The sequence below is a fragment of the Sparus aurata genome, chromosome 11, assembly GCF_900880675.1.
Source record: "Sparus aurata chromosome 11, fSpaAur1.1, whole genome shotgun sequence".
Classification (NCBI taxonomy): domain Eukaryota; kingdom Metazoa; phylum Chordata; class Actinopteri; order Spariformes; family Sparidae; genus Sparus; species Sparus aurata.
The window spans coordinates 30,054,282-30,075,680 of record NC_044197.1 but is presented as its reverse complement, the minus strand read 5'-3'; the positions used below and the strand labels follow the sequence as shown (position 1 = coordinate 30,075,680).

The 21,399-nt window shown below is 40.1% G+C and overlaps 1 protein-coding gene across 1 annotated transcript in view; it reads right to left on the bottom strand.

The window, feature by feature from the left end:
• Window positions 1-19,118: 19,118 nt before the first annotated feature.
• Window positions 19,119-21,399, bottom strand: part of LOC115591075 (carboxyl-terminal PDZ ligand of neuronal nitric oxide synthase protein-like) — a 62,545-nt gene continuing 60,264 nt past the window's right edge. The window contains exon 3 of the mRNA XM_030432710.1: window positions 19,119-19,420. Coding sequence (XP_030288570.1) covers window positions 19,328-19,420 — 93 coding nt within the window. The 3' untranslated portion in view covers window positions 19,119-19,327. The remainder of the gene's footprint in view (window positions 19,421-21,399) is intronic.

Here is a 21,399-nt window from a genome sequence, read left to right as displayed (position 1 = left end):
CATGAGAAAAAGGAGAAAAGTGAGACATCTGAAGTATTCCTTTCATTCCCCAACAAATCCGTCTGAGCCACCAATTCACACAAGCCGACTCTCTGTACTCTGTACTCTGCACTCCGTCTGTGCCGACGACAATGCACTGCAGTTCAAGTTCAAATCACAGAATTGGACCCCTACAGGAAATAGACTGAATGAACTGCACCTTATGGCTACAGTCCAAACAGTAACAGGGTAGACAAGCCACATATCACTAACATACACTCACTCTCTCACACACACAAATCCTTGTAGTTCTACTCCCATGAGGACTCTCCGCTGACAATATTTGTTCTGTTTCCCCAACATCAGAACGAACCTTGTTACGTACAGCAATCCTAATTCTGATCTATAGCTAAACAGGGTTTTCTGTCCTGTACTTTTCATTTGTCAGTCTGACTTTGCCTTCTTTTTAGCCCTTTAAGCCAGCCTACAGTTAACAGGTTCACAAAAAACTATTTTGTCCATGAAATAGGAAGTAAGAGATGAGTCCAAAACTTTTTACTATGCAAGAGAAGGCAATGGAATAAACTTACCAAAATACATTTAAAAAAATGAATATGACACGAGAGCTCCCTTAAATGAATTCAAGATATACAGATAATGTCAAACGAAGACTGCTAGCTTGTAGCTGTAGCTGGATAGCAAGGAAAAGTGCAGCTACTACCAGCTAGCAAGCAAAGTTTGCAAAAGTTGTTCACTAGCAATACACTGCCATTATCATTGTAAGATATAGGGTTTTATGAGTTTTTTCACTTATATCAGGCAAGCATCAAAATAATTATAGTGATAACATGAATAAATATAGCTTAGTTTGGACAGGAGCAACTAGTTAGGTAGCTAAGATAGCAAATATTATCCAGCCAGCATAGCTAGACTGTCTTCATGAGCCAAATGCAGCATGATGAATTCCCCTCTCTAGGAATGCAGTGTAAAAGCAGTTCATCCTTTTGGCAAATAAACTCATTTGGTTTCTTTCAAAACAGTGAGATGAGAAAACTGAAAATAATCTAATATCTGGAGTAAAGGAGAGAGCTGGACTCTGGCCATGGTTCGCATACTGTAGCTTAGCATAATAAGTAGATTCAAAGCTAGCTTAGCTCTGCTCCAAGTTTTTTTGTTTAAAAGCCTGTCATCATGTTGTACGATGTGGATATGACAGCACACTGTAAAGTTGATAGGGATAATGGGTCAACTAAGTCCCAGGTCCAAATAAAAAGAGTTGAGTGGAGGTAATTATTTTAATTGGTGAACAACAAGAGTGGAGTCGGTAATGCCCTAAAATAGTTAGTATTGCAACAGTATAACAACAGCATTGTTCTTCTCATTATTGCTTGGCTCATATAACGTATTGTTCAGCCGTACTCACACAACCACCTTTTATTCTACAGACTTTCCTCACAGTTTTGTATTCCATGTTATCAGTTGTCGTCTACTCTCGCATTCACCATATTTATGCATCAACACTTCTTATCAACTCATTTATTCTGTCTGAAACCTTTGTACTGCTCTCTTCTGGAGTCAGACAAGTTATCATCGACAAGCTACTATATCCTTTTTTCTCCCAAATGTCAACGCCCTGCAGTGACGGAGACAAAAGATTCTCATTTCCTGAGTCACCACAGTGCATTTAATTAAGTTTGGATTGAAATGTGTTGGAAAAGGCCCAGCAAGCCATAAGGACTGAAGTCAGTTCAGTTAGCATAACAGACAAAATGAATTAGCATTTCAAGCTGGGCTACACAAATTAAATGTTATGTGGCAAAATCAAATCTTGCAGCTAGTTTACCTGTAAATGGGATCCTGCATGACCATCATCTTGCTCTCATCCCACGCCACTCCTTCTTCTGTGGAAATAACAGCAACAACAAAACTGTTAGTAAAATGAAAGCTTCTTAATGTATACAGATAAAAACCCCTGTATCATAATTAAGAGCTAACGGAATCATATATATTTATTCGACATTTATTTACATTTTACCTTTCGTCTGTCCAGGTGACTAAAATGTTCTGTTTAATGTCACAATCAAAATTTCAGCACATGAGGACACAGAAATGGCTTTTAATTGATTTCCATCTCCACAGACCTTGTTGACTCAATCATTCAATCACTCATCTCCCTCATCTGTCATTGGCTCTGACCTACTCAGAGATGTAAATGGATGGCTGACCGTCACACTTGGCATTTAAGCTTTCTAGCCAGGGAGCCAAATGAGACAAGAAAACAGGTGGAGGCAGAACATCCTTCTATCGACCAGCGTTTTTGATGCCAGCCAATTAATTTGACACTGAGCCAACAATGATTGCTTCAATATTTATCCAATCACACCCCAGAAGGGGTGTTCATTCAAATCACTTCCATCAAATCTACTTTCTAGGAGTTTGTTTTCAGAGAAGAAAAGAAGAGCTTTCCATGGCTTAAAGATTTATATCAATCCTGAAACTGGCCAGCGGAAAGCTGGCCGGGACTCAAAATGATTTATCCATGGACAGTCAGAGCTGATCTCAATGAACCTGAGGACACTAGTAAGGCAAAGTGGGAGGAATCACTTCCTTCACTTTCCTCACAGTAAATTCCCATTTCAGTTCTTCTTTTAATGATGTTCAGTGTCATGTGTATGTAATTACGACCAGTTTTAATTAGTTCAACTTGGCAAATGGCCAAAACTACAATACCAACAAATCTCAGCCACCGTCCCTCTCGAGATAAGGCAAGCCATGTGTAAATAAGACATGAAAAAATTCCTGAAGGTTTTTTTGTTGCTCTTGGAACAAAAACTGTGATTTGATTGAGTTTGAAGGCCATGGTGGCACCTTGAGTTCTTTTCCGTGTTCCTCAAACCATTCCTGAACATCTTTTATGGTTGTGGCAACGCGTGTCAAAGAACATCCCCAGCAGAACATGTTGAGAGGATCAATGTTTTTCACTTGAACTGTTTTGGCTGATTGCTGTATTAACAGTAATATACCAATGAATGAACTGGGATAGTGTCTTGGAAAAACCAAGCTCAAACTGTGAGGAGACTAACAAAGTCACTGACTTTACAAACAGAAACGAATAGAGAGAGAACATCATCATTGGCAGCAGCAGCAGAGCACCGTCTTACAATCATCAATGGTTTGAAAAAGAAGCACTAAATGTAATGTTCAGAAAGCGCTGCATCAACGGCTGAGAGGAGATTATATTTTGCTGATGCATTCAACTGACACTGATTGTTTAATTAATATCATATCATCAACTCTTTGTGGTAAGATATAGGTTACACATTGTCTTCACCAACATAAAAAAAACAGTTTATACGGGTATGTGCTACTTTTAGGTCTGATATTAAGCTACCAGGCAGGTCTGCCACAAAAACATCATGTAGAGTAATGGTCCAAATGATGCTGCATCCACACACGACCGTTCACACACAAAAGAAGATGGATTCGGAAACAGGCACACACACTCACACACTTATATAACGGAGCACTTGTGTAATAAATAGGCTGATCCTACGAGGACCATTAAGAGAACTCAATTAAGCCTCCTCTAATGAGACACCAATGTAAATCTGTAACATCCATCTGTTTGTAAGAGCAAACATGGTCATTACCTCTCCCTTTGCTCCATACATGCACTGGAGAAATACTACAAAACTACTGTACTGTGTTTGCAATTATTGCTGGATTCAATTATCTGTTTAGCTGCACACACACAGAACATGGTAATTATCAATTGTAACTTTTCAGCAGATACCATTCTTCAAACATAGTAAACAGAAATTGTTAGCCATCTTTTAGTATTGTACAGGAAGAGGGATTATTGTCTGTATCTCAACTCCAGAAGTCCATCTAAAAACAAGAGAAATTTGACTTGACGGTACGAAAGTGAGCTGAGAAAATCTTGCAATTCTGACATTTAACAACCAACAGTTGTGAGCACTCATTCAGATTTTGGAGCAACCTTGTCTCCCTATCAACATCAGGACTGGTGAAAAAAGATCAATAAGAGTCTGGTGTTGTGCGTGTCATCTGTCTGAATAGAGCAGCAGTTCAAACACAAGATGATGGCTGACAGTTACTACTGTTACATCAAATATTAAATTCAGTAAGAGGATAAGAGGATTTTGTCCAGCAGGGCAGCCTTGAACCTTGACGAACACTGAATGGTTCTGTCTGGATAAATACATTGAGATGAAAAGCTGAAAGAGAATGGAGGGCACTACTGAATTGACTTCCTTTTGTTCCCATCCACTGGTTTTCCACCTGTCAGACTCTCTGTGATTCTCGGCAGGTGAAGTCGACTCCAGTCTGTCTCTGTGGATTACAGCTGTCAGCCTCACCACACCTGGAAACACCAAATCCCTTGTCTCCTGTCTCAGCACTCTGCGACTTTACCTTGTCTTTAGTGTAGTCCTCTCTTTTCTTCTACTCCTCTTTTTCTCTTTCCTGTTTTGTAACTCTTCCACATCTTCCTCTTCCCCCATACACTGGATAGCTTTTTGTCTCCCTTCTCACCTCTGTCTGCCATTTAATGAAGACAGGGATCGATCACCACCTCCTGCCACGTATAGGATATAGGAAATGGATGTGGACTGGTTTTTTTTAAAGAAAATGATCCAAAATCTAGCCTTTGTTTAGGACCGAAAAGCCCAATCACTTATTTTATTCTTATATGCAAGGGCATTTAGTACAATATACTGAAGTGTAATCTTTTATGCCTATACAAAAAAGCAGTAATTGTAAAAGACAAGTTGCAAGTCTGTCGTCATTATGCATATTTTCTTAATACATACACACAGAAGCTTCAATTAAGAAGAGAATAGAGAGCCAGTAAAATAGCTTCAGCACACACAGGAGAAACTGAAAGCCCACTCACTCATTTGTCTGCTGCTGCTGCTGTGTGTGCTTCTTGACATCATTTCAGATCTGTGGGCAGCTGATGAGCCCACAGATAGACACAGACCAAACAAAGTAGGAGCCATACACTGTTCACAAGACTTCAGTGCCTTCATCTCTTGCAATAAAAGATATCATTAGAATAATATCATCAAAGAAAACCTTAAAATCAAACCAAAACAAACCAAACCAAACTCAACTATTTTGACAATGAATCAATCTCTATCATATTAGATCAAACAAAATATCTTTGGGTTTTAGACTAACAGCTTTTTGACATTTTGTAGAACAAATGATTAATTAATTTTGTAATGTAGAAAAAAAAATTTGCAGATAAATGAGTAATGAAAATTGTTAGTTGCAGCCCTGCTCGTTAAGACAAGATACTTTCATGTTAGATTTTATTTTTAGGTAGAAAGAGCCAATCGGAGCCTAATCAAGGGAAATTTTTGCCAATACTAAAACTGACATTCTCACGTTAAAACAAAAATACTGACAGCCATAGAATCAAACAAAAAAGTTGAAAAGATTTTTAAACAGAAGAACCAATTCATTTTTTCCTCTGATATGCGTAGCCGTGAGGGTCCGGGAGTGGCAATGCGCAATGTGCTCCTAGTGGAGCGGGTGGACGGAGATGGAGTTGGGGGAGGAGGAGGAAGGAGAAAGGGGCACAACAGGAGCAGGTGGTGTGTTTGGAGACTTGAGGCGATGCGCCTGAGAGGCCGCAGCAACATCGCATCCCGGTCAAGACGGGCATTACTACCTTGCCGCATCCCGGACAGTGCGGTCCGGTCTGACAATGCTGCCACGGCGTGTAGTGGGTCTGGATCCTCTGCACCTTGGTGTTTGCGCTGCTTCCTCCTCAGCTGGCCGTTGTGCACTGCTCTGCCCGTGCGGACTGATCCCGAGGCAGGTGCGATGTCCTGGTGATGCCAGCCGTAGAAACAACTGTGGCAATTTCCTCCCACGCCCGTTTAACCAAAGCTAATTTGGATGGATTTCTCCCATCCCCATACAATGCCACTTCTCGGTCTTTTGATACTTGTGTTTCAGATCGTTAAGATAGAGCCCATAAAGTTCAATTAAAAAAGGCCACTCACTTTTTTCTTTTTCCTCAAGTTGACTTTCACGCCGTCCACAGATACCACGATGTTGACTTTTTTCTTCTTGATGTTTTTCACCTTGAACTCATACTGCAGAGAGAAGACAGACAGAGACAGACAATTATTAATATTTGGTGGGACTAAGTACAGACTCATACAGCCTCTAAAATATTTGAAGCTGGATCAGTCTGAGTCACATCTGGAGGAAACACTGCAGAAGAATTTATCAGAATAGGATGACATGAAATGTTAATTTATATGATTGCTTGCGGTTTTAAACACAGTTAATTAGGTAAAACAGAGAATTTGAAATCAATCTGAACTTTAAATCAAAGCCATGCCATTCTCCAAGTGAAAGGGAATTCATACGCATAAAGAACTAAGAAATGCCTTCTTTCCGTTCCCATCAGAAAGTGAGCTTTGACTGAAATAGAGACTTACTGAGATTGAAACATGACAGCATGAATGAATGAATGACCTTCAAGATCACCAATGGATATACATGAAAGTATTTGAAAAAATCCTCCTGCACATTTCACTTTAATGCATCTTTACATCCCTGTAGTCAGCTGCCATAGGTACGAAACCTTACTGTAACCTATTCAATCAGACAGTTTGTCTATAAAATGTGTTTTTCCCTTTTTAACATTAACCTACAGCAAAAATGTCTTACATGCATCTTAGTTTAATATTGTCTACAAACAACAATACCAAAACTTTTTTTTTTCCTACATAATATACTGTATTTTGTGTACTGTATACAGCAGAGTACAGAGTAAACAGAGTAAAAGTAATGAAGAGATAATGGTGGAGGATACGTTGTCATAGCAAAAAGTAACAGCACCTATTTGGCAATATTTCAGATTTAAACCAGATTCTAAAAGGGAACCTGGTAATGTTAATGAGGAAAAGGCAGTTGGTTACATCACTGAGAAGTTGGAGATGTGCAGCCTGTCACCGGTAGCTCTTCATCTAACAACTTACTGAGGCGGCTCCTTGTTCCACTGCACACACCAACTGTGTAAAACTACTCCCTGACATATTTCAAACTGATCCGCTGTCAACAGATGCCGAAAATGACCGTTGTTTCGCTCTGCAGACGCATTTTTGATGAATGACTGCAGTAAGTGCTAAACTCATTGAACACATGGCATTTCCTGTGACTAGCCTACTTCATAATAAAACAATGTCAACTTGTGACATGTTTCGTGTTAGATGGTTTTTAATGTGAAGCTTCAGAAGTGGGAAATGAGCAATAAATTGATACAGCTCTACAGATAGCAAGTGTTTATTCTTGTGAAAAGCACAGTGCTGTCACAAGTTAATTAGCTTATGGAAACATTTTGTAACCGTGGCAAACAGTTTTCCATAGACTGTGCTACAACACAGTTTAGTATGTATTCACAAAGTCAGGAGGTTCAATATCCAAAAGCACTGTGGAGGGATCCATTTAAAGTGAAGGACCATAAAATGTTGTTGAATAAATGCTTCCATGAAGCTTTCCTTTGGCCAACAGTAGAGACAATGTTACTAGAACACTCAGTCAAGTCGGAATTTCAGTTTTAATGTTTCTTTGTATAGTTATCATGTTGGACTCAACCTGCAGTCACACCTGGACCTATTTTCCCACTTTCGAGTCACGACAATTACAGAGCAGGTATTCACAGTAAAGTTTCATACTAATGATGAACAGAATTGTCACAGAAAACGACAAACAACCCAGCTGAATAAACACAGTAAAGTCTGCAGACCTCTGTCATAGTCCATTGACACACCTGAGACAACTTCCATCGTCTCTCTGCCTCTAACGGAGCTGTGAGCTGTGTCAGACAACGGCACTGCAGCATGCAACCACAGTCAACACACACTGTTTGCATATCAAACAGGAAGCAGGTATAACAAGTGGATCAAGAGTCTTTTGTTTTATTGAAGGAATCCTGCTTTCAATTTCAAGCGCAAGGACGTATGCAAAAACACGGCCAGCCAGGTGACCGCCTTACCCCCTCTCCCACAATCTTCGGCATGCTGTCGGTATTCTGAATTAGTGGGATGTAACTGAGTCGTACAGAACCACCTGTCACGGCAGCCTTGAAAGACATTGGCTCTAAACACAATCTGTGTGTCTATTTCTGTCCATCCGCAATGCGTTGGGTAGTTGCTGTGTTTTGCTGGGTGATGCATGGAGTGGGTGCTCATTAATGCTGCACTTGCAAGCAATTTTGTGCAGGAAAGCAACTGTCTTATGTGTTATGAGAAAGAGACGCGGCAAGATTCCCCGTTTGTTCAAATTAAATTCAGGTCCCAGGCAATGATGCTCGTGGGAAATCTGCTCAGTGCAAGGAAGTGAGAAATCGAAACTGACGACGGCGAGAAAACGGCTACAGCAGTGAGACAGGCCTCTGTCTAAACAAGCTGACAAGTCGACTTACTTCACCACCTCCAGCAAACACCGAAAAAGCAACATTTAATCGAAACGATGCCACCACAGGTTTTCAATCTAATGAAGTTCTCGAAAGCTTTCAAAAGCGACCTTGGGCTTTCACTCTGAGCTGCCAAAATCCAAAGTTTCTGGCAGCACCGGTTGCACAAATCTGCAACGTCATGTCATACACTACTGCTGTAAGGAAAGTGCCTGGTGATGTTTCTCACTTGCTGTGTTTGCATTCAGTCACCTCCAGATTAAAATCTAAATGTAGATGCTTTTCGTGAACTTTATCAGTCATGTTTTCCCAACTGCTCCCAACTGCTTGCAGGCACTGTATCAATCAATCTGTCAATATTCTTGCAATTGTGGCTGTCAGTCCCCCTCTCTGTCAGTAGATTGTCCTTAGTCTGTTCTCTGTAGTGTCAATCTAGACTCAGTTGACTTTTGACAATGCTGTTGATTATTTTTCTGTCTATAATTGAATCAAGTGGTGGTTTAAGCTCTAGATAAAAAACATACTATAGTGGAAGTCAAAGAGTTCATCAGTGATATCAGAGGCTGAGGTCAAATAAACGTTATATGGAGGCAGACATTGTGCCTAAATATGTGCTTATATATACACAATACAAACTTATTGTAATGAATATAGAAAGGGTCATTCAGTCAGCGTATTTACAAAATCTACAGTAATTCAGATTTTCAGCATTCGACATCCACATTATTTGTTGTGCTCTGACTCACATCAGACCTCAGAGTAAAATACAAACTGCAGCGTTTGAAATGTGTCTGCCTGCAAGTTGACAGCGTCAATGTATGTGAATGAATAGTCGCAGTGTAATAGTGGATGACAGAACGCAGAACTCAGCATCACACCGTGAAAAATCAAGTCGAGGAGATTTAACATTGCTGGACAGGAACTCAATCAGCTTCTCAACCCTCAGTTACAAAGCATGCAACACAGCTGTCCTGGCAGGTGTGTTTGCTTGTGACTGATGGAACAAAAAGTGTGAGGGTTGCCAAAGGTCCTCAAGGGAACCGCTATTTCCCATGTCCTAGCAGTTTGTTTCAAATGTTGAAACTATGATTTTATTGATAGATTAGTTGATCAGCAGAAAAAAAGGTCTCGAAATCTCCACAAAACAAACTCATTGAAGCAAAGAAGGAGGACTGAGAAGGAGGGCAGTGTGAGGCAGCTTGACTCCTGTGTGTTGGCTGCTCCAATGCTCTGTCAACTGTCAGTGAAGTCAGCTAAACCACTTTTGAACAAGACGGTGGTAAAACCACTTCTACTGCCAACTAACGTGATCGACTTTTTGGCTGACAGAGCTGTCAGCAGCCCAGCAGGAGAGACGCTCTGGGTGAGCTGGAATTTTATAACTGAACTATCTGCAGGAAGCACACTTTCACTGTCTCTGAATGTAAGTAACATTCAGAGACACAGAAACTTGATATTTTTTCTTGTCCTGCAGTGTGATTACAGCACATCTGCGCACAGCAACGATGATGCTAAAATTTTATATTGTGTGGACCTATATGTGGGGAAAATGAGTCTATGCACCGCATTATCTTTCATTTGATACAAGAACCTGCTACTTCCCAACAGCATCCCAAACATCTGTACCCAACTTCAAGTTTTTGCTGCACAATTTACATTTTTCTACAATTGGTAATCAAGTTGCATAACATCAAGCATATTAATAACATAACACCCTGACAGGGTTAATAAAATAATCATAATAAAATTTAAAATGCACTGATATAAGATCAGTAATTGGTCTTGCAGGTTATCATTATTATTATCTCATATATATATATATATATATATATATATATATATATATATAACACACACACACACACACACATATACATACACATATACTTTAGGCGTTTTAAAACTTTGGCACGGCACAAGGTTTTGAACCAGCACTGACACTAAAGAATCAAGGCTCCTGCATTCAACAAAAGTCAATGGGAAAATGCAGGTTTCAAAACATTTAGAGATGTTTTTGAGGTGTACTGAGTATTTGTGTTAGAATTCACCATTTTTCATCCTGTATCAGTGTAAATAAAGAGGCTCTAGGTTTATTGCAACACCTGGCCATGAAGATCTTTGACGAAAATCTACACTGGAACCAGCAAATGTTACTAACTTTTGCCTGAATAAATGACAGAAAACTTGTGAACACACTCTCAAGATCTCGGAATACATTTTTCACACATTATACAGAGAGAGCTGAAGTACATCGACCATTATTCTCAAGTCTCTAAGTGCATTTATGTTTATGTGTCGGGGGTTTTATGGCCGTTTTACGGTGTACTGTAATCTGCTGTAATGTGGACTGTGCCGCATATGCATGATTAAACGGTGGTGAGCCGGATGGATTGCATGATTGACCTCCACGGAGATGATTACAGCGGCAACTGAACAGATTTCATGCGGGGTTTGACTGGCTAAGTGTATACAGCATAATATGACAGAAAGCACTTAACTCTAATAAGCCCGTCTAGTCCTTTCTGATACGGCCCCATCATTGAATCCACATCATCCACCATACAGCTCGCACTCTCCCTGCTGCTTTCAGCATCCATTCCATCACTCCGTTGAGTTATAATACCAGGGCTACATCTATCTGTACAATATGAGAATATGGGTGCATGTCGTTAAAACACTTGTAACACTGAAACTGCTGCACTTGAGGAATCGCACAGGCATTCATTTTAGAAGACCGGCAATTTATTCAGTCAGACTTTTCCCCAAATGAAGCACCTCTACAACAGACGAGGTGGCAAGGGTGTTTTAATGAGAGCTGATAACAGCTCACAGTACAGTTTAGGTCATTTAGATAATCCCTAATGTCTTGGGTGGGTCTCCTGAATCCAAAACTAAAATGCTATTAAATGTGGTATTTCAACTGCAGCCTCGACAATGTTTGACACAAGAGGAAGAGCTGTAAAAAAAATGCAGAGATTTTGATTCACATGTCTGACTATTTTGCAATATACCATTAATTGTAATGATTTGCAGATAATTACGATTGCAATGAACCACACTAATGACAGGACGTCCCAGGTAAAACTGGCCTCATTCATTCCTGCGTTTGGCTCCTCTGCCTTACACTAAACAGGATTTGCTTACATGATGCAGTTTGGAGACGGGCCACTTCGGTATGCCGAGCAGTGACAGGATATAAGCGTACATGTAAACAAACTGAAATGAAATGAATGCCCAAGTCCAAACATAGACTCATCCATCATGCAAATCAGTCAATCCAACATCTGCAGCCACTGTTTCCTGATAAACAGGCCGTTATTTCTGAAAGGTCCTTTCCTCCCGTTTCCAGTATAATCCATCATTTTGGCAACAAAGACGCCAACACAGCGACACAATAGCGTCCTCAGCCAGAGGTGCCATTTTCACTCACACAAAATATCAGCCGGGAGCCAGGGGAGCACAATAAAAGGCTGCTTTTGTTGATGACCACAATTCATTGAGGGGTGTTGAATGTACGTGGAGCGAAATAAAAGATTCAAATAAACATGCAGACACATGCCGACACACACAAACACACAAACACACAGTACACCGCTGAGGTCAACTATCGGCAGTAGATGCGAGTGTTCAATGATCTCGGCAGGGCAGCACAGTCGGTGCTTGCTGAGGTAAAGGGTGTCTGGTTTGCTGTTAAACAAGCTATTTGTTTAGACCTTTCTGAGATGAATACGGTGGTGTCAGTAATTTATTTTCAATATATTATATAGGGGTAACAGTTTCTGCTGGTGTGCTGTCCAGGCCTCCTCTCATTGCAATCGCACGGAAAAACTTGCTCGGCCAAGAAGCTCTGTTTCCCCACATGCCCATGTGTTTCAAACCAGTGCTGTAAAGTATAATGGAGAGGGGAAAAGTGTGAAGAGAAATACTAAGAGACTGGGGAGGGAGGTGCGATTATATAGTGAGAATAAGAAGTTTAATTAACAGCACAGATCATTAAGCTCATAATTACACAAACTGAAAGTCAAGGTCTCTTAAATGTATAAACTGTGGTGTTGTCATTAGGTGCTTGATGAACTGAAATGCACGTGGTTTTCAAATTCATAGAACACCTCAAGTCACTGCTCACACTTACACTTTCAGTGAGGTCTTACTGTAAATCCAGTAGATGTTCATTTTCCCCTCCTCTCTAAAATCCATATTGAATGCTTAATCAGTCACTCACACAGTAAGGCGTTCATTCTTACTTGGCCGGTCAGTTGAGTCATTTCACACCATTAGATGTACATCAGTAGGAGGATCTCTGAGGAGGTAATGATCTGTTACTAACTTCGGGCACATCCCATATAGTCCACAGTGTTGCTGAGGGGTTCATTAACTGCTCTTGTAAAGCTTAATGTCTACTACTGACATATATCCTTGATTTTACTTCACTTTCGTCCTAGGGATGCACAATATGTATCAGGAGGATAAATTCTCAGAATCAGTACCAAGCCAAACTGCTTTCATTGACTTAACAAGCCCAGCATCTCCTCACTGCGATAGTAGGTGACGCTATACACCTTCACAATTGGTTTTAAAAAACAAATTTAAATAAAAACCTCAGTTGACACACAAGAAATCTTACGAAGATTAGATAAAACTTTATTTATCCCTCACCGGGAACATTTACAAGAGCAATGGAATATCAAATCATCCATCTTTGCGCACTACATCATAGCCTTTGGTACTCACACAGATGTGTTTAATTGAGAAACAGGTAATCATCAGTATCAGCTGAAGAAATCCTTACCGTGCATCCCTTAATTCTCCTCATCGGATTGCATTTGAGTGGATAGGGAATCTTTATACACCCTGACAATTCGGGGGACGCGAATGCAATTACAAAACAAATAGCTTTCTATCCAAGAAAGCTGCAGTTCTTAAAAACTTCTTTAAGCTCTCAGCTGTTGCATCGCCATTCCTTTGTGCTTGAGAATCAGAATAGAAAAACATGATACTTTAGAGATGTGCAAGTACCACTGATTTATGCCATGGCCTGACTTCTACATGCAGAGGCTCAGGTTTTGTCAAATTCACGCATCAAAAGCTGATGCTCTCTATCAGGTCTTCTTTGTTGTTTATTCATTTGTGGGATCCATCTTCATGATGAGATAAATAATGCAATACAAACAACCCATTATGTTTTCCTGACAAATGTGCTCAAGGTAGGTTGCAAAGGTTAAGTTAGCGTGATGTTATACAGCTGCAAGAAGTCTGAGGGAGAAGGTCGGGGAGGGTGAATACTCCTGCCTCCCTTTCCTTTCAATACTCAGCATTGTTTTCCTCTAATCATTCAATCGTGCTCTAATGTTAATCGAGGAGGTTTAGTTGACACAACTTCATTGCACTGAACTATTGAGATTGACGTCCAGAAAAAAGTCACCCATGGTTATTTTGTCTGTTTTCTTTTTTATGAGAGGATCTGATGACAGAAATTCAGTGTGGGAGTATAGCTGGAATACATCAAAAGACACAGAATACTGAGTCATCAGGTGCTTAGACCGACCTGAGAACCGTGAACCAACCAGCGTGACCATAACTCCCCCAGAAAGGGAAGCAGACAGTTTCTTAATACTTTTCCCAAAGGACGGCCAGAGGGACTGCCAGACGAAGAAGGAGACAAAATCAACAATCACGGCGGCTGGAGGACGAGCCGGGCCTTCACAGCTACAATATGAAAGACTCATTCTCTCTTTTCTTCATCGCAAGAAGAAACTAGAGCACTCCTGCAGCGAGAAGCTTCTCCACTTCACCTTTATCATCTCCGAACTTTGCATAAAGCACATAGGTTTCTTTTATCTCGTCAACCATCTCTGTGTTTCTGACTTTATTCTGGATGTTTCCAACAGGTCCCCTGTGCTGTCTCACTGTGTGCAGCAGAAAAAAAAATGTTACAAAAATAACAGTCAAAGATTTAAGATTGATACAAATGAGACGTGAGCTGTCACCAAGCAAGATCTGTGTGTCAAGAATCTCTGTGTCTAAGGTACCATCCACAAAAGGTATTACCACAGCATCACTGCTAACGTAGCCATTTTATCATTATCCTTTTATCTCTTTTACTCTTGCATCCTTGATAACAACACAATGCTATTGAATATTCCGATTGAATTTAACTAAATGTACCAGACACAGGGCTGCTGCAATCCACCTACTCTCTTATCATCATGCAGCTAAACAGATCGGGTTATATCAGAATGTAGTTGAGCTAACCTTTACCATATAACAAACACTGTCTATTGGCTCAGAACATATATCATTCTTTGAGGCAAATGTTGCTCCAAACTGTTCTTTGTTGGTTGATGTCTGTTCACTCGTGTTTAATTTAAGGTACTCAGCAGAAAAAGCTCATGTAACAAGGTGATCACAGAAGGTGATAAAAGCTCAACAATCATCAACTCAGACAGCGGCGACAGACAGCCGAAGGCGTTCACAAGAATGGAAGCCGCCTCCTCTCTCTCCCTCTCTCCTCACCACTGCAGCCACTTGTTTGCTGAAAGTACCTTACGAACCTGAATCACATTCAGTTAAGAGCAGCACACAGCATAATTCTCTTTCGTTTAACGTCATTGCTCTGATCATTTGTGGTGCATCTAATTCTTCGGTTGGGTGACGAGCTGACAGGTGACCCATTTGACAGCCACATTAATATATGGAAAGTAGACTTTATTCAGTCAGGAAACAATATTGTTGTCTGTAAGCATGCTTTCCAACCCTCCTGACTTTCCTGGGATTAATCATGAATATGCTCACAGTGAGTGACTTTATGAAGCTGTCTAGCTTGATAACATAAAATGCTATTTGATTTCCTGATTTATTTTTAATTCTTTAAACAAGATGTGTGACATGTCTGTGATGCAATAAAAACTATTTCTTAATTGTGTTTAATAACATAATGTAGGGCAGGGACACGCGTGTTTTAGTGCGATTGCAATACTTTTAAGCATATTTCATCTGAAAATCTTTTTCAAATCTTTTTCATAATCATTTTGGCCAGGACAATCTTGACATGACATTTTCAAATTGTCCCATGCCTAGATAGAGTGCATACTATATTTTTTCATAGTGATTGATCATAGTGATCACCTTTGATTTTCAGATGGTTTGCCTTTGTAATTATAGACTGCAAGTTTTGAAGGAAAAAGAAAGCCATTTGAAATCATCCCAGAACGATTAAAACTTAATCGTCTAGTAAGTGTGGCAGTCAACTCAGGGCAGAGAGTATCCCGCAATTTAAAAACATGCTACCACTGCTCCAATGCACATATTGAAAACTCATCATGCATAAATGAATATTCGAGGGTCATGAAACTTCAGATATGGGTGAGCTTGCACAAATCCACTTCAGAACAACAGGGACAAAAACTGTTCAATGGCATTACAGGCCTTTTCTCTACAGCACCAGCCAGCCAGTGTTGTATGTCTGCTCATCTGTGAAGAGCTTCTGCTGCATCTCCTTATTAGACCACAGTCCCCAAGTCATCTCCCCAGAGACGGTCTTTCTTGGCCTCTTACACCACCACATACAACTGCCAGCCACACAGCTTTAAGCACCTTCTCCCTCCTGTACAGCAACCCCATTTTTGTCCTTCTGATCATCCATCTTAATACAACTCTTTTACTCTTGATCATTCGTGTGGATCTGTATATGTTCATTATTCCTCTCTTACCACACTGTCATTTTTTACTCGTATGTCCACAACTATATTGATAAAGCATCAGTCCCCTTGTATGCCACTTTATCATTTTATCTTCTTTTTTACACCCACATGCTCCTCACGCTCCCCCCTCTTATATTTTATTTCCATATCACCCGCTGCCTCCCCCTCCCCTTTTTTCCACAGACCGGTGGCTGATTCAATCTCAAGCAATGTTGTTTATGAAAAGGCATTTCATTTTCCAAAACCATTTGTGTTTAAAAGGCTAGAGGGTCCATCATGTTTCATCAATCTTGGCGACGCGGCAATGTCTTGGAACCAACGCCAATATTTGCAATTGAATATATGTTGATATATGCAGTAACATCACACACACACACACACACACACACACACACACACACACACAGTACAGAAAGCTCTGTACATTTAGCATCTGACAAGAAAAGCAATACATTTTAAAAGTTATCTGGAAGAAACTATTCCAAATCGCATTAAACTGATGAAAGCAAGTTCTCTTTTGAGCAGGTCCTTTTACACAAGGAGCTATGATAATGTAGAATAGTTAAACAGTCCAATAAGTAGCTGCTCTGGAGCTTTCTACCTTTCCAAGGTCGACAATAAACTTCTAATCTCATATTTCTCAGAGAAATGGAAATTTAGGCATCTACAAATCTGTAACAACTGAGCAACTACATGTGTGCTATGGTATAGTACTTTTGTAAATTAGTTTGGAGTAAAGAACAATTTGGGACAGTTTGCATTCACTACAGGTCAGTTAACATTGTTTTTTTTGGGAGAGTTCAGGATAGTGGTGAGATTGTTTTCAGACTGCAACTGCCATTCCCAAGGTCAATAATTAGTTTTCACTTTCAAAGTATACATACATCAAACAAGTATTCTTTGTTTATTCACAGTATGTACGTGAATGGAAATACATTTACCCAAGTTTTCCCTACTGTGTGTTTTTTGATGAATAACCGATAGATTTTTCTAGAAGACACTTTGCATCCATAAATGTGCCACTTAAGGCTTCTTAAATCAAGTCTTCAGATATGTTCTGAGGACCTGTTTAGCCTCAACCTCAAATCTCATGCATGAAAATGTTCAGTCAGACATGTTGATCAAAAAATAGGTGTAAACAATACAGTTTTAACAAGATCATGCCCCTGTGTACAAAGCAGGGTCCATATAGAAATGGTTTTCCTAGTTGGCTTTGGAAGATCTTGACTGGCCCTCAAAAAAGCTCAAATCTACTACATCTAACAACTTTGCAGTGAACAGAAACTGCACGCCAGGCTTTTAGCCCAACATCTGTGGTGGACCTCATTAATGCTTTTCTAGCTGAATGGGAGAACGTTTCTGCAGCCGGTGACCAAAATCTAACAGAAAGTCTAATGCCAATGTTTTTGGAATTAAATGTTCAATTACTAGGGTGTCCATACTTTGTTTCACTGTCCATAGAGTACATCGTATAACCAATAGTATCGTAGTAAAGACAGAACAATCAGTATAACGAATGGCATCATTCAGTGCCTTTGAGGTTGTGATGCATTTGAATAACTGTCAACAGGGAGCTCTTACTGTAGGGTCCTGAAATCAAATTTGGTCGATTACGAGTCTGACAGTTGTAGTTTATAGCAGTGAGTTGCCAGTTGCTGTACTCTGCAACACCTTTTCACAAAATTCATGTTGCATATATATATATAAACCCAATGAGAAGTGGTAGTCAACCACTTACAGACTGGTATTGATTGGGCTGACAATCAATCTTTGCAGGGTAGAAATTGTAGTTTGGTCCAACATGCATCAAAGGCAACATTTGGGACTTCATCCATTCAAGAAGACATGTCAACAACTGGACCATCTCCAGTGTGAAAGATTTCAACATCTGAAGTTTCATTTTCAGTTCAGTTTCAAGTTTTGATAAATGAGACTTTCCAAGACTGTTGGCACAGTTTCCTGTTGTATCCTATAGGAAACAAGATACTGCCACAGCGTTAATGGATAGTTAAAGACTCTGTTAGCTGACACTTTGTCACTGTCTCCCCATCTCAGTTCCTAGATTCCAAGTTTTCTGCCTGCCGCCTGAATGATCTCTCTTATCTCGCTCCATCTGTTCTCTCTGAGGTAACACATCTACACCTATGTTGGATTGAATCATACGTAGAGAAAGATAAGCTTCAAAGACGATAGATGCCTATCATGACATCTAAAGACTGAGATACTTCGCTCTGTCTCACTTGAGGGTGAGAGAGGTTCCTGTCAGCCCAATCAATACCAGTCTGACTTACCATCTAATGTGTAGGATGATGACATATCAGATTCCTTCTTTAGAAATCTCTTTAGCTAGTCTGTCTCTGACCTTTGATAAAAGTGGGTATAGTGCTGTCCAGTTGGGGATTTCCTATGAAACTGATCAATAAACGACTAGTTTGGGGAAAACAGAATTGAAGATGTAGCCTAACATCTCCAGACAAATGTGTTACATGTTGATGGATCAAAGCCATAGACGGAAGTAAGTTGCTAAGGTAATTTAAGGTGAGTTCAGCCTTTCTTTTAGCTAATCAGCTTGTGTCTTTTCCCTATCAGTTCTCCTCCACCTACAGTCATGAGAGCAAGAGGAGATGAGTTTCAGAGGCTTTTCTTTGCTCTTATTGAACCATGTCAGTGAAGAAATCCCTCTCTATCCCATAAGGATACAGAGACAAATTCAATTTAGAGGCAGTTGGTGTATTGACAAATCACTTCCAGCAGGCTTTCATTTGCAGAGCCCTGCTGTATGAATGTTGAGGCGGCTAATGGCCCTCATTGGTTTGAGAGATTACAGATTTCTTTCATTCAGAATATATTTCATTTGATGATGAGCAAGTCAAATGGAAGTGGAGCCGCTGATTATGTAAAAACCAGAACACCATTTTTTTTATTGTACTCCTCTTTATGATGGGGCACACCAGGCGAGAAAAAAAAATGTTTTGGGGGAATCTGTTTATAGAGCAGAAATGCTTCTGTAATCACAGATAATACCACAGCCTGAATACAGTTTACAATGCAACACCCGCAGATCAACAAGTTTACACAAATAGTCCCTTTTGTTATCACTGTGTCTTTGATTTCCTTTGATTTGTCTTTGAATATCCCAGCCGCCCATCCTTCCATCCGTCCAGGGTCAGGTTGCGTTGGCAGCAGGTGTTCAAAACGTCCCTCTGACCAGAAACAGTTTCCAGCTCCTCCTCATGGATCCTGAGGCGTTCGCAGGCCAGCCAGGCCATTTCAACTGAAAACCCTGTAAAAGGCTTTTAAATCAGCCATGTCTGGGAAATTGTATCCATCTAAAGAGTTTAGGACTACATGTACATGCAAGAAGTTAAAGGGTAATTCCACATTTTTACACATCAGAGTGTGTTTACAGGTCTTGGGGAGTACTACTACTAAAAAGCAGTATGAAGTCTTATGTGGCGCAGAGATGTCACTGAGTGTCTTAGTTGCATAGTGGGTAATGTGGGCACTAGGTTTTGAAAAGGAAAATTGATTTTGATTGAAAAAAGCACGTCTTTTCAAATTAACTATTGCTCTTACTAGAGTCCAGTGCACACCATTGGGTATGTTGAGCAATCTACAGCTTGACTCTTCTGCAGTGTCAAATTACGGCTACTAAGCCGTGACTAGACAATTAGACATTAAGCTAACTGTGGTCCGCCAGTTTGAGAATTGAAACAGTGGTGGTCTTACATTTTCTGACTCTGAATAAATATTCATATCATATTCCGTATACAACACTGGCACTGGGACTGGGACAAAATTCAAGTGTCTTTTATATTCACAAGCAAATTTTTGAGCAATCTGCACAACCACTCTCACATTATCTTGGAGACACCTACAGGAAAAATGGAGGAAAAGCTGCTAGAAGATAAACTTTTTTGCAAGAAGTAATTTCTGCATTGATACCCACAGGGATTTTAATTTGAAGATGAGGTGGCACTTAAGTATCCACACCAGCATCAACCCAACCTGTTGAGTAAGCACAGCAGGATGAAAAGCCTGAAGGGCCAGAAAGTAGGTTATAGAAATTATTTTTCCCTTCCTCCACTTGTTTGACTCACACACAGCGTGATATCAAGAGGGATGAAAGTCATTTCTGTCTGCATTTCTTTCATTATCTGTGCTATTTCAGTCTGTAAATATGTCAAGTCTGAAATCAACAGTGTTTCTTTATCTCTTTGTACTCCTCAGATGGAGTAGTCCCAAGGCTTTGACAGCTAATGTTTTAGAAGTATAGAGTCTGTTTGGCATCAGAAATCATACTTAACCCAAACAACTTCAAAAAGTTAGGAAAAAGAAAAATCAAAGAAAAGCTTTATTACTGTTGAAGAGGCAGGTTGTAATTTTGAATACGAAACACCAATCTATATAAACCAGAGAGCTGTTTTAAAAGTGATATAATAACATGAATTAGGTAATTCTTGGTCAAATGAGTGACAGCAGGGTCTACTCCCAGCAAGCATTGAGCCAAATGTGTGTGACTATAGGCTGCAATTAGATCTGATGATAGTGATTTAAACTGTCTCTTTATCTGAACCAGCCTTTCTTCTGTACAGATTCTCTATTAGTGAGTGCCTGGTCCAATGAGACACACTCATTACCATGTCAAAGGCTGCCCGTCAGTGATACGCTGAATTCCTCAGCGACACATGTCAAATGGCACTCTGTGTGTGTGTGTGTGTTTGTGTGTGTGTGCGTGCATGCGTGCGTGTGTGCGTGCTCATAGACTACAGTAGCTTTAATGTGGGGTGGCTGCTGTTCTCCATTGACATTCAGTGTTTTTTTTTTATTCATGTCTGCAGTATGGCAAGAAGGTCTTTCACCAGTAATAAAAGCCTTTTATTCCAGCACCGGCCCATTCATTACTCAAACTGTGACGGACTCGGGACACTGTCTGTGGTTTGAATAAATCACAAAGGCAGACGAATGAGGAAAAAAAAAAGGGATATCACGGAGGGAGCAATAGGAGACAGAAATAGCAAGCAGGAAGCAGACTGAGACAGGTCTTAAAAAGACTACTACTATATTATTTGGTGCATTCCTGCCAAAAGCTTTAACCTCATACCACTTTACTACCATTATTTTGTATAAGGGCAGTGATAAATAAAAGGTGGGTAATGGATCATTGGTATTTCACCTCAGCTTATCCCAAACTGCAACCTCTAGTCAGTGATCAACAGAGCAAAACTTGAAAAAGTGCTCAAAGCAGCACACTGTGCAGCG